This window comes from Simochromis diagramma, unplaced genomic scaffold, assembly GCF_900408965.1.
Source record: "Simochromis diagramma unplaced genomic scaffold, fSimDia1.1 OVJJ01000205.1, whole genome shotgun sequence".
Lineage (NCBI taxonomy): Eukaryota > Metazoa > Chordata > Actinopteri > Cichliformes > Cichlidae > Simochromis > Simochromis diagramma.
In genome coordinates, this window is record NW_024386782.1 from 12,737,068 (window position 1) to 12,749,204 (window position 12,137).

The window sequence follows — 12,137 nt, forward strand, 5'->3', positions numbered from 1 at the left end:
ATTTTAAAGTGTTTTTTAAAATTTTATTGTTTCCCAAAATCTTTCAGTGGTAATACTTTTGCCAACACAACACACGGTTAACTCATCAGAGACAGGATCCTGAAGAGTCCTGCATCGGCCTTCTAGTTCATTATGCACAAACTCAGGAAAAAAAGCTGCACCAGTCAGAGCACAATATACATATGCAACTCAGCACCAACAAAGCATTATTGGTTCCCTCCTCAACAAAAAGGCTTTGTTTACGCTCTTATAAGGTGCTCTGTGAATCAAACACTTCATAATCTTTCCAGTCACTGGCTTTTCATTTTATTTACAGTACACAAATCTTCAAAACATCTTACCACTTTTTGTAAAACTTGGCAACTTTTGTCTTTTTTTTTTCTGAAGACTCGAGCGCAAACAAAACCTAATTTGGCAGAACTCAGGTAGACGCTTGTCGAAGGCCATTTCTACCACCGAGAGCGGACTTAAGAGGCTCTCGAGCTAAAATTTGAAGGCAAGTAAAGCAACATCAATCAGAGCTTCGTTACAGGTGGATGGCATTGTGATCAGTGTCGTAAATATCACGAAGGCATAGTTTACTTAGCAGACAGCCTATATATGACTAAGTGATTCAAAGTGACACAAACCTCTTAACGTACACTGCATGGAAATCATACATTGCAAACACACTTAGAATTCAATGATGTTTAACATCAAAATAAAACATATCAAGCTATTGCACAGCTACCCAGGTAATCAACTTTGCAAAAAAGCAAATGTTGGATGTTTCCACGCACGCACTCACACAAAACATCATCCAGAAAAGCAGATTTGTTTGGGGGGAGGGGTTACAGCATAAAATGGCAAATGTACAGCAAGAAAACACACCAAACTAAATGTGAAGTAAGTGAATTATGGAACAACGACCCCACCAGCAGCCTGCCAAAGTTTGCATCATCCATATTGCCGTTGCCATGGGAATGCTAGGATGGCCTGAACCAAGAGAAATAGCAAAGACAATAGCATATGGCCACTTGGTTGAGTTTTTTTTTTTGGTCCAATAAAGGAGCTCATTTCTGTCACACAGTTCTAAATTAAATGAACACAGCTGTCTAACGGTTACCGTCTCTGTGGTTCAACAGGCCCACCCAATAACTTAACACTTGTGTAACCCCACCGACCTGATCCAACTGGGGTTTCGCCATTCGCATGGATAAGGCAAGTCAGAGTGAAGTACAGAGTTCAAAGTTCAAACTTTGGCAAGTTTTGGCGATCCCCTGTTCCATAGCCTAAATTTTCAACATTTACAATCTCTGTCATGCATAAACACTCGAGAAAAATAAGTATAATCGTAACACCGTTTGTCACCTAACATCAGTATGAGCGTGAATGATAATAATTCAGTGTTGGGCAAAGAAGTAATAACCCAGTGCAGCATAATCATTCAAGAAACTATATCGTTATTGCACATGCTCGTATGAGAACTCCTGCAGAGGAGTGAATACGCGTGTTTAGCCTGGTTCCATTTGAGTACTCGAACCTCTTTTTACAAACTACAGTCCAGCGTGGAAATCAGAATCAGCCAGCTTCACAATTCTGTGACTTGTTTAGCATTTTTCAGTTTGGAGTTGGATGCCAATAAAGCACCTCTGGGGTCTAAAAGAGGACGTTTGTGACTGAAATGGAACCTTCCTGTTCAGCTGTTTCTAAGCCTCGGCTAATGTCTGACATACCATTCATGAGCTTCCTCCACAAACACAGATATAGCTAGTAGCAAACTAATAGCAGTGATCGACTACCTACTGTACATTCCTCCACTGTGTGTAATGATACATTGTCAGTGTCATTTTTCTTTGCATTGCATTTGCAAGGTGTCCTTTTTAATTAGAGTGCCACAAGAATAAGTACTTGAGTTTCTGTGGCAGTCAAAGTTGAAGCTGTCTTGTCTTTGAGTGGGCTGGGTTCCATCACACACACACACACTCACACACATATATGTGTGTGTGTGTGTGTGTGTTCGTGTGTGCAGAATTCCTTTCACAAGCCATTTTAAACATGCATGAACATCTCTTCCATCCACAGGCTGTCTGGCTCTCTCTCAGGGATGCCTTTAACGCAGGTAAGGCGGGTGCATCTTTAAGCTGTCCAGTGATGTAAAATCTTTACCTGATAAATACCCAAATTCTTTCTGTGTAACCCGGCATCTAAAGGCATCCTCGACCACTTCCGTCACATCATTGAAGCCTTCATAGGCACATTTTAAACACCTTCTTCTGACACACACACTACAAGGCAAACTGCTGACTGTATCACTCAAAGACAATAATACACGTGTTGGTGGGGGATGTCACAAACAGTGGAGTGGGTGAGGGGAATCAGGTAAGCCTCCAGGTGCAGACTGCACTGTGTACACAGTGCCTGGAGGAGGAAAGGACTGAAGCATCTATGGCTGGATGGCGGTAAAGAGCAGGGCTTGTGAGGGGAAAGGTGGGATTGTGGGTCTTGGCTATTTCAGCATAGAGGTCAGAGGTCGTAGCATTTAGGCTGGTTCTTTGAAAGTCTAAAGCAGGCATTGGCTGCTGCGCTTTCTCGCTGCCGTACGCTGACTGGCCCTTGTGACTCCAGAAGCACCACCGGCCTTCAGGAAACTGCGATCAGCAGGCCGCTCTCTGGCAGCACCTCCTGGCTCTTCAGCTGGATTTTTTATTTTTTGAGGAAAAGAACAAGAAGGAAATGGGAATGTTATTAGTAAACAATCCTTACATACATAATACAGGTGAATAAAACTGACCAGAGCGGTGAGATGTTGACTGAATAGTTTGACATTTTGGGGAACACGCTACTCCCTGAGCCAGAGGTCTCTTTCTGTTAAAAGGAAGTTCTTCCTTCCCGCTGTTGCCAAGTGCTTGGTCAAAGAGGATTTTCAGATTGTTGGAGTTTTCACTCTATTATTGTACAGTCTTTAGCTTACAACTTAAACCTGAACTTAAAAATTAATCTTCCAGAACTCTCAAATTCACAAATTAACATTCAGCTTGATAAAACAAATGCTATCTGTGAACTGCACACTGCTACTTTCTGCAGTCTTTGCTGGCGAGTCTTTTTTTAGACTGCTCTGTAAAATATGATGCATAAACCTCATTTTGAGAAAAGCTGTAAAAAGTCCTCAGTGTTTCCTTTAATTAAGCTTGGTTCCTTAACAGCCTTATTTCTTTCAGATGGTGTTCATCTGCTGTGGATAGGTTTATAGGCCTGCCACTTTTTTTATTCTCTTATTCTGTCCGGTTTCCACACTGCACAGCATTTTGAGAAATGCTAAGAAATGCTAGCTCTGTGGGAATCACCTTGTTGGTGCAAAAATACAATTTCCCACCCATAACATTGCTTTATCTTGAAAACAAATGAGGTATTTTTGTGATAAGCTGCTAGTCACGAATTGACTGAAGATATTGTGTGTTATGTGTAGATACAACACTGATTCATCCACTGAGTTTAGGTGTCTTTTTTGGCCTTGGATGATTCATAGGTCAGTGTCGAGAGACATAACATAACAAAAAAGCAGCAAGTCCTGACCTGTAAATACAGTCAGGTGAAACACTGGACTGAAAATGAGTGAAAAAGTAGCCAAAAGCCTACAAAAAGCCTGGAAAACAACTTGCTGAAGACCACTTTAAAAAATCAACAATAAAGTCTGACTCCCTAAAAGCAAAATATAAGGAAATGAGGGGTATCTTAAGTACTGCAATTAATTACTCAGAATTAAAGGTATCATCACAGATGTGCTGGATACCCATGTGATGTGTATGCACCATTTTACAGATAAAACTTTTATTTCCCAAAATGTCCCACTATTCTTTTAAAAACAAAAGCAGGAGGGGATTGCTGTGTAAAATGTTAGCCGTAAGAGAAAATCCCCAACTCCTTGCAGATGGAAAGCTGAGGATGAAGAATGATACAAGAAAAAGAAATGCTGTCCTTTAAAACATCTTTCACGAAGACACACACACACACACACACACACTCTCAGCTGAGTGCTGCGTGTCTGTTGGCAATAACGAAGCAATCGAAACTTCCTTAAAGTCATCACACAAGTTTGTGTGCACATCATTCAGTGACGCTCGTGCAGCATACATACAGAATGGGAACTATGAGTATGTGCAGTTATTTTTGCACTCACACTGGAAGCTGTAAATAGACTTAGCCTGAACACTAGAGGCACGCTGACGTAAAACAGCGCTCAGAACAACTCAAGAACGACTCGGGAACTCCTCCTCAACCATCATCACTTAAAAAATACATCCAGTTGGCATCCAACTCCAACTTTCTCTATAGTCAACAAAGCAGTGTGTTTTATACTCTGCACCAGAATCACCTCCACCACTATATCCCCTGTTACATTTAATGAAAAATGTAATTAAATGCTAAAAATGCAAGTCGGGATGGAGTTTGCTGTTAGACAGGATGGTAAAGCTGTGATGATTAGAAAAGGCAAAACTCCACACGCAGGTAAAAGCTGCCCCAGATTACATGATCATCGTCACTTCAGGAGGGACGAACTATGTCATCTAATAAAACATGTATCTGGGACAACGTCTACATATTTACAAGTGCACAGGATGTCAGACAATTACCAGCATAAGGAGAGGAAGAGGAGGAACTTAGAGAGGAAAGTCTCAGCTTATTCGTCTGGGTGAGGAAGGGGGGGGGGGTCATGGAAAGGAAGAGAGGAGACCAGGGAAGAGGAGAAAAGACACAAGGTAAGGATGAAGGAACAGGTGGGACAGAAAAGCCAACAGTAATGAATTTACAACACACATCACAACACGTAATCCTGATTAACACAATACTGTGACCTGTGGAACACAAACACAGATAAGCTAAGAATATGTAAGTGATGTAACCGAGGCTGCGCACATGGCTTACCTCTAAATTTGTCCTTGCTTTTTTCAGCACATCACGAGTCCTTGATACTGTAGAAAACAAGGACAATGTTTCTTTTTTGTTTTTATTGCATTACTTAAGAATAATAATAATAATAATAATACATTTTATTTAAAAATAGCACCTTTCAAAGCACCAAGATAAAAGTTAAGAGCATACAGAGGTTTAAACATAAGCCATTTTAAACAGATGAGTTTTGAGGGTGGACTTAAAAAGAGGGAATGAACTTATATTTCTGAGGTCAGGGGGTAAGGAATTCCTTATGATGTTATTCCATACAGCTGTTTTTGGTGGCATCTGCACGTGGGACACGAAAGGCAGGACTGTATGTTTGTGCAAAATCTGCAGAAGCATGCGTCCCAAGGGACCATGAACCACCTCCTTTATTATTTCTGAACTCTAAACAGACGACATTTCCGAGAAGGGACTAGCATTGTTGTCTGCTGAGAACCTCTCTGTATCTTACTTCCCTTTACTCATACCTTATTAGGCATCAGTAAAGGGATGAGTACACTTGACCGTCCCACATTCCTGTTTCTCTCTCACACACACATACAAACACACACACACACACACACACACACACACATGCACGTAAACACTCACGCTGGCTGACTATGAAGTGCTCCATGCTCTCCTTGGTGCGGCTGGTGCTCCTCAGTCTTTGTATTGTCCCCTTAAGAACTTCTTCTTGCTCAGACACACGCAGTTTCAAGGACAAGATCTCCTCCTTCATGCACTGCTCCTGCATGCACAAATACATACAGATATACTCTGTTAACATTTATTTTAACATAAGTTGTTTGATGCTATTAAAGGCCAAATAAACAAATAAGATAATGCGTCATTTTAAAACCTTCTTAAGGTTCTGGATGGAGGGATCCGTGCTGGGAAGAGCTGCTCTCCAGAACATCTTCAGCAGAGACGTTGCCTCCTCCAAGATCTGCCTCAGAGTCTTGGTGTTAGACAGAAGACTCCTAACACATCCGTAATCCATAATCTGCAAACACAGCTCAGTTAGTTACTCGTGCTCTGTGCTCATTACTTTTTATTTTCAGTTGTCGCCGACTGCTAGGATGGTGAAAACACACCAGCTCGCTGCTCTGTTTCTGGTTTACATCCAGCATTGGTGGACCGAGGCAGGCCTGCAGGGTCATCTCCATGCGCTGGACGAGGCTCCGGCCCTCGAGGACTTGCTGCTGCAAAGCACTGAAGTCATCCACGTGACCGATGGCGTGACGACCATGACGGTTCGCGAATGATCCATCGGGCGCATCCCCCTCCAGCTCAGAGTGTGGATCAAGAGGGTCTGCGGGAGACAAAAGAGCTGGATTGTATTGTGGAAGGACTTCGAATGAAGCGGTTTTTTAATTTTTATTTTGTGGAAATTAGAATTTCTTCAAACTACTCAGTAACAAGCACACAAACCAAAAGTGCTGTTATTGTTAGAAAGCAAATAAACCTTCTTCATATTAAGTCAAATTAAGTTGCAGTAACTGAAGTTAAGTCACACCATTGGCAGTGCTATGGCTGTCATCCAAGTCTGAGTATGGAGGACCAGGAGATCCACAGTTAAAGAGACCAATGTCCCTGACTGGTGGAGATGGAGCTGGGTCTGCGGAGCACACAGATAGGCAAACAGGCTTGGACACACTGCAAACTTTACCACTGCACACTGAACATCACAGGCATTTTACACTGTAGCATGATGGAGTCATGCCCAGTCATGTCTCACCATGAAGCAACTGACGTCTGTAGAAGTTTTCCCTCTGAGGGCTGGCAGTGAGAGCAGAGAGCGAGGGAGTCCGAGGTGAGCCCACGCCCAGCTTTTGTTCCAGCTGCTTGTGGAGCTCCAGCTGTTTGAGAGCGCTGTTCTCCTGGACACTGTTTTGCAACTGAGCCCGTAGACTCCTCACCTCTCCCAACAACTCCCCCAGCTCTACTGGTAGAACTGGTACCCCGCACAGGTAGCCTGAAGACGAAAGATGAAATGCACAAATATGAGAACGTGTTAGGCACAGCTGTGCTTAGGTGCTGCGAGGGGTTTAGAGGGTTTTATTCTTTCCTCCTTTCATATTTGTCATACATTAGAGCTTTTCTTGAGCTGCAAAGAATTCTGGGAATTCCAATTCACAGAAAAACATCCAGTGATTGTTTTTTCTTTTTATAGCCCATTTATCTGTTTGTTCATGTACCACCAGATGGCACCAAAGTAAGGGACACTGGGACCATAGATAGATAGATAGATAGATAGATAGATAGATAGATAGATAGATAGATAGATAGATAGATAGATAGATAGATAGATAGATAGATAGATAGATAGATAGATAGATAGATAGATAGAGCCACAAACATGGAATTATTATTGTTGTTGTTATTATTATTGGAATTCCACGTGAAAGACCAATACAAAGTGGTGTACACGTGAGAAGTGGAACGAAAATCATACATGATTCCAAACATTTTTTACAAATCAATAACTGAAAAGTGGGGTGTGCGTAATTATTCAGTCCCCTGAGTCAATACTTTGTAGAACCACTTTTTGCTTTGGGTGATCAGCTCAGTCAGATTAGATTGATTTGTTTGTGAACAGCAGTTTTCAGATCTTGCCACAGATTCTCGATTGGATTTAGATCTGCACTTTGACTGGGCCATTCTAACACATGGATATGTTTTGTTTTAAACCATTCCATTGTTTCCCTGGCTTTATGTTTAGGGTCGTTGTCCTGCTGGAAGGTGAACCTCCGCCCCAGTCTCAAGTCTTTTGCAGACTCCAAGAGGTTTTCTTCCAAGATTGCCCTGTATTTGGCTCCATCCATCTTCTCATCAACTCTGACCAGCTTCCCTGTCCCTGCTTGTGGCAAACTGAAAACGGGACTTCTTATGGTTTTCTGTTAACAATGGCTTTCTTCTTCCATAAAGGCCAACTTTGTGCAGTACCTGACTAATAAGTTGTCCTATGGTCAGATTCCCCAACCTGAGCTGTAGATCTCTGCAGCTCATCCAGAGTCACCATGGGCCTCTTGGCTGCATTTCTGATCAGCGCTCTCCTTGTTCGGCCAGTGAGTTTAGGTGGACGGCCTTGTCTTGGTAGGTTTACAGTTGTGCCATACTCCTTCCATTTCTGACTGATCGCTTGAACAGTGCTCCGTGGGATTTTCAAAGCTTGGGAAATCTTTTTGTAGCCTAAGCCTGCTTTAAATTTCTCAATAACTTTATCCCTGACCTGTCTGGTGTGTTCTTTGGATTTCATGGTCTTATTGCTCCCAATATTCTCTTAGACAACCTCTGAGGCCGTCACAGAGCAGCTGTAGAGCTGTTTTGTAAAGAAGAATGGGCAAGGATTTCAGTCTCTAGATGTGCAAAGCTGGTAGAGACAGACCCTAAAAGACTGGCAGCTGTAATCGCAGCAAAAGGTGGTTCTTCAAAGTATTGACTCAGGGGACTGAATAATTACGCACACCCCACTTTTCAGTTATTAATTTGTAAAAAATGTTTGGAATCATGTATGATTTTCGTTCCACTTCTCACGTGTACACCACTTTGCATTGGTCTTTCACGTGGAATTCCAATAAAATAGATTTATGTTTGTGGCTGTAATGTGACAAAATGTGGGAAAGTTCAAGGGGGCCGAATACTTTTGCAAGTCGCTGTATATATCTATGGTAGGATGTTGTGTATAGCTAATTTGATAGCCTGACCTTTGTTGGCCTTTGTGCTGGAACACACTCGATCATAGACGTGTAGTTCGCTCTGCAGGGAGTGGATCAGTTCCCTGCTCTCACATAGCTGCTGCTGGAGTAGTGACACCTCGTGCTGGAGCCTGTTAATGCACAGATACGTTATAGTAATAAAACAGTTAGCGATGATGTGAACACGCAGACAGACACAGCCATTATCTGCACACACCTGTTGGTTTTCTCCTGCCCCGCCTGCCGCTCCTGCCTTAATGTGTGAATCTGCTGTCCCTGCTCCTGACTGTGGGCCTGAAGCCGTCTGAGCTCCTCCTTCCACTGCTCAGCTTCCAGCTCTGATTGCTTCAGGCGAGCGCGTGCTGTAAACACCGCCTCCCTCAATTGCACCACCTCCTCACTTGTGTCTGAGAGCATAGGACAGACTAAATGGGTTTATTTACAAAAATAAAAAACAAAAAACAAAACAAACTGTCTTAAATGTCTGTTGCCTTTATACTGAAGTACCTGTGCTGGCCTGCAAGCGGGACTGCAGACCCAAGTTTTCTTCCTTCAGGACTCTGATCTCATTGGACAGCTGAGTGACTGTGTCCAGTCCCTGAATATAAATGTTGGTTGGAGCCCCTGGAAAAAAAAACACATTGTGTCATTTTTTAGAGACAAAGAAGCGCCGATGTTTGTTGTTACTCAAGTGTGGAAAGCTGCATTACCCCCATCACGTCCAGTGGTGGCCAGTTTTTCCTCAAGCTGTTGACGAAGCCTCTCATTGGTCCTAATGGACTCCTCCAGGCGTTGGCGAAGGCACCTCACCTCCTGCAGGTGTTCCTCTATCAAATTTACCCCTGAAAGAAAGTCATATAATAAAATGTTGTATTATTCATTCAACTAAGAAGCTCTTAAGTTACATAAATATTCCAAAAATAAATTCACTGCATTTGTGTGTCACACCTGTTTGGCTGCTTCCTGGTTGGTGCGCAGATGATCCAGAATAACTTCCGACGAAGTTTTCCATGTCCCACAAAGGCCCCCCTGACATTAAACCTGAGTCAGACTTCATTAAGTGGCCTGTAGGGATGCCCCCCAGCTGGTAGGGTTGAAAGGCATGATGGGATAGCTGGCTGTAGCTTGACAGGCCATGCTGGTTGTGGTGATCAGGTGAAAGGGTGAACAGAGCCTTGTCATGAGGCTCTGGGAAGCCCGTAGCCAGCCATCCAAACACATGTACACACACACACACACACACACACACACACACAAAAAAATTGTCAGAGATCAGTCAAACATTCTATACAATTCCAAGTGTGACTGTAGTTTCAGACAGGTTTTGAGTATTTTCCACACATGGCACACTCTCTTTGGCCCCTCACCCCTGTTCTGCTCATTCATCTGTTTGTACAGCGTGTCCAGCTCTGGGCGAACAGCCATCACAGAGAGAGCTCTGGGCCGGGGGTCAAACATAACTTCGTGACCCCAGCCGTCAGGGCCAGAGGGGATAGAGAGGGAGGAGGAGACAGGCTCACTGAAAAGGGCTGGAGGAGAATGACAGGACACATACAGAAGACGAAAGGATGAGGAGGAAAAAAGAAAATGATCTTTGCAAGTCAACAGCCGTCTGTGACTCCCCTACCTCTGGTCAAACCCACAGCGGCTGTGCAAAGCATGTTGGGACAGCTGCTTGAAGACTTGAGGAGGCCATGAAGAGGAGGAGGAGGAAGAGGTGGTGGGATAGAGGAACGGACTAAAAGAGGGGAATGGAAGGTGAAATGATAGAAAGATGCATTTCACAGAAAGAGAGATTAACATCAACAATACCTTCCGGATCTGATCCGAGTCCTGGCTGCCGGAGTCGGTGTTCCTCCTGATATTCCCTGGTGTCCAAATCAGAGCACAGCTCCAAGTCTTCATTGGTTTGGTACTCATCGGACACCAAAGAGGTCCTATCTGATTGGTCCGTAGTCTCAGAGAGGGCGTGGCAACTGGACGGGGTCTCGGGACGGTGCTGCAGCTTCGTGTGGAGTGATTCGATGATTTTATCTTTCTGCTGCAACTCCTTACTTAACCTGCACGTGGACAGAAGGTCATGATATCACAGTGAAACTGAACTCTGACCTTTCACATATTAAACCTAATCACTTTCATTTCATTCTATTACACATTTGTGTGTTCTTTGTAGGAATTAGCCTCTGAACTCTTGAGTCATGATCAAAAAAATGTTTTTTGAGTTCAAGGTTCTGATGAAAGTCTAACTAGTTCCTCCTCGAATCGAAGTAAATGCTTTTACATTTGCTTATTGGTCAGTTTTTTCATTTGGATGCACAGAAAACAGAAAACGCATCAACATTGGGGGAAATAGGAAAGGAAAATTTTTTTCCAGTAATATTAGACAACATAAACAACACTATTACTGTGAAAAGAGCTCTTCTTCCCTATATGAGCACAGGATAACTCACTTTATATTAAAGCCCATTTAAAGAGCATTAACTAATAGGGTGTGAGGTGCTTATAAGTCCTAATAAGATGCCTATTAATGTGTATTTTATGTTAACAGTGCCTTCATGCCCGTCAACAACATACTATGTGTTAGCTCCAGGAAGCCATGGATTACAGTAGTTTTAGGTACTTTTTATACTGTTCTAAAATCACTACTAAATCAAAGGCTTGCATAGCTACTACACTACGTTCTTGACTACTGTAAATTTATGCACTGTCATCATCCATCCTCATAGGCTGGCCCAAATTTTGAGACATCACATGATGTCCTGTTCTGTTCTTGCATCAGTAATGTGTGTGATGCAACGATGTGTGGACATCTGTGGACACCCAAAAGAATTGCAACCAAAGTTGAATGAAATTAAATGAGACAAACTGACCATGCAGACACATTTATATAGAAGATGAGAATTCACTTCTAGTGAGTCACAAGTGGGTCTAGAGGCCTTACAGACCCTCATGCTATGTATTTGTGTCTCTCTTGCTGTTTTGGGTCCCCTGGCTCTCTGACAGCATCTTTTTTTTTTTTAACTGTCTTTGTTTTTTTATTTCACCAGCTTTCCTGATAACCCTTAAAAATGTTGCATGCTGGAAAATATTTCAAAACAAATATTTATCAGTACAGCAGCAAGCGTCAATACAACAGAAATCCACGAATAAGTGACTTAGCATGAATCCAACAGAAACAGTGTGCCAAGCTGTGAAGAATACAGAAACACTGAGCATTTTAAAGCCTGTCTGGGTGGACACCAGGTAGCTGTCTGTTCAGCTAGAGTAACTTAAATGATCCGCGTGGTGGCCCGCGTGTGGATTAACAGCAGACCTTCTGTCTTCTCTCCAACATAAGTAGCTATGCAGACAGCTCCTCACAGCGTGTCACATGACAGAGCAAACTAATCAGCAGGACAGACTTAGTGCTGCAAAGTGAGCTATTAAGTTCAGTGGGGGTCAACAGATCACAAAACTGCAGGTGCAGTTTTGATAAAGACCAAAACTGATCTTCATGCTTCTGCTTAAATTTTGGTCTGT

General features: G+C 42.8%; 1 protein-coding gene across 9 annotated transcripts in view; it reads right to left on the bottom strand.

Annotated features, from left to right (window-relative positions):
* Position 1: 1 nt before the first annotated feature.
* LOC120727555 (myomegalin-like) overlaps positions 2-12,137 on the bottom strand; it is a 49,287-nt gene continuing 37,151 nt past the window's right edge. For 2 of the 9 annotated variants that reach the window (XM_040021891.1, XM_040021882.1), the window contains 16 exons: positions 10,431-10,678; positions 10,246-10,356; positions 9,986-10,147; positions 9,567-9,815; positions 9,329-9,460; positions 9,126-9,242; positions 8,836-9,043; positions 8,628-8,749; positions 6,659-6,895; positions 6,437-6,538; positions 6,015-6,235; positions 5,780-5,923; positions 5,530-5,668; positions 4,906-4,952; positions 4,614-4,668; positions 2-2,676 (listed from right to left, as the gene is read on the bottom strand). In XM_040021891.1, coding sequence (XP_039877825.1) covers positions 2,543-2,676; positions 4,614-4,668; positions 4,906-4,952; positions 5,530-5,668; positions 5,780-5,923; positions 6,015-6,235; positions 6,437-6,538; positions 6,659-6,895; positions 8,628-8,749; positions 8,836-9,043; positions 9,126-9,242; positions 9,329-9,460; positions 9,567-9,815; positions 9,986-10,147; positions 10,246-10,356; positions 10,431-10,678 — 2,428 coding nt within the window. In that variant the 3' untranslated portion in view covers positions 2-2,542. The remainder of the gene's footprint in view (positions 2,677-4,613; positions 4,669-4,905; positions 4,953-5,529; positions 5,669-5,779; positions 5,924-6,014; positions 6,236-6,436; positions 6,539-6,658; positions 6,896-8,627; positions 8,750-8,835; positions 9,044-9,125; positions 9,243-9,328; positions 9,461-9,566; positions 9,816-9,985; positions 10,148-10,245; positions 10,357-10,430; positions 10,679-12,137) is intronic. The other 7 variants (XM_040021885.1, XM_040021883.1, XM_040021886.1 and 4 more) reach the window with 7 other exon arrangements.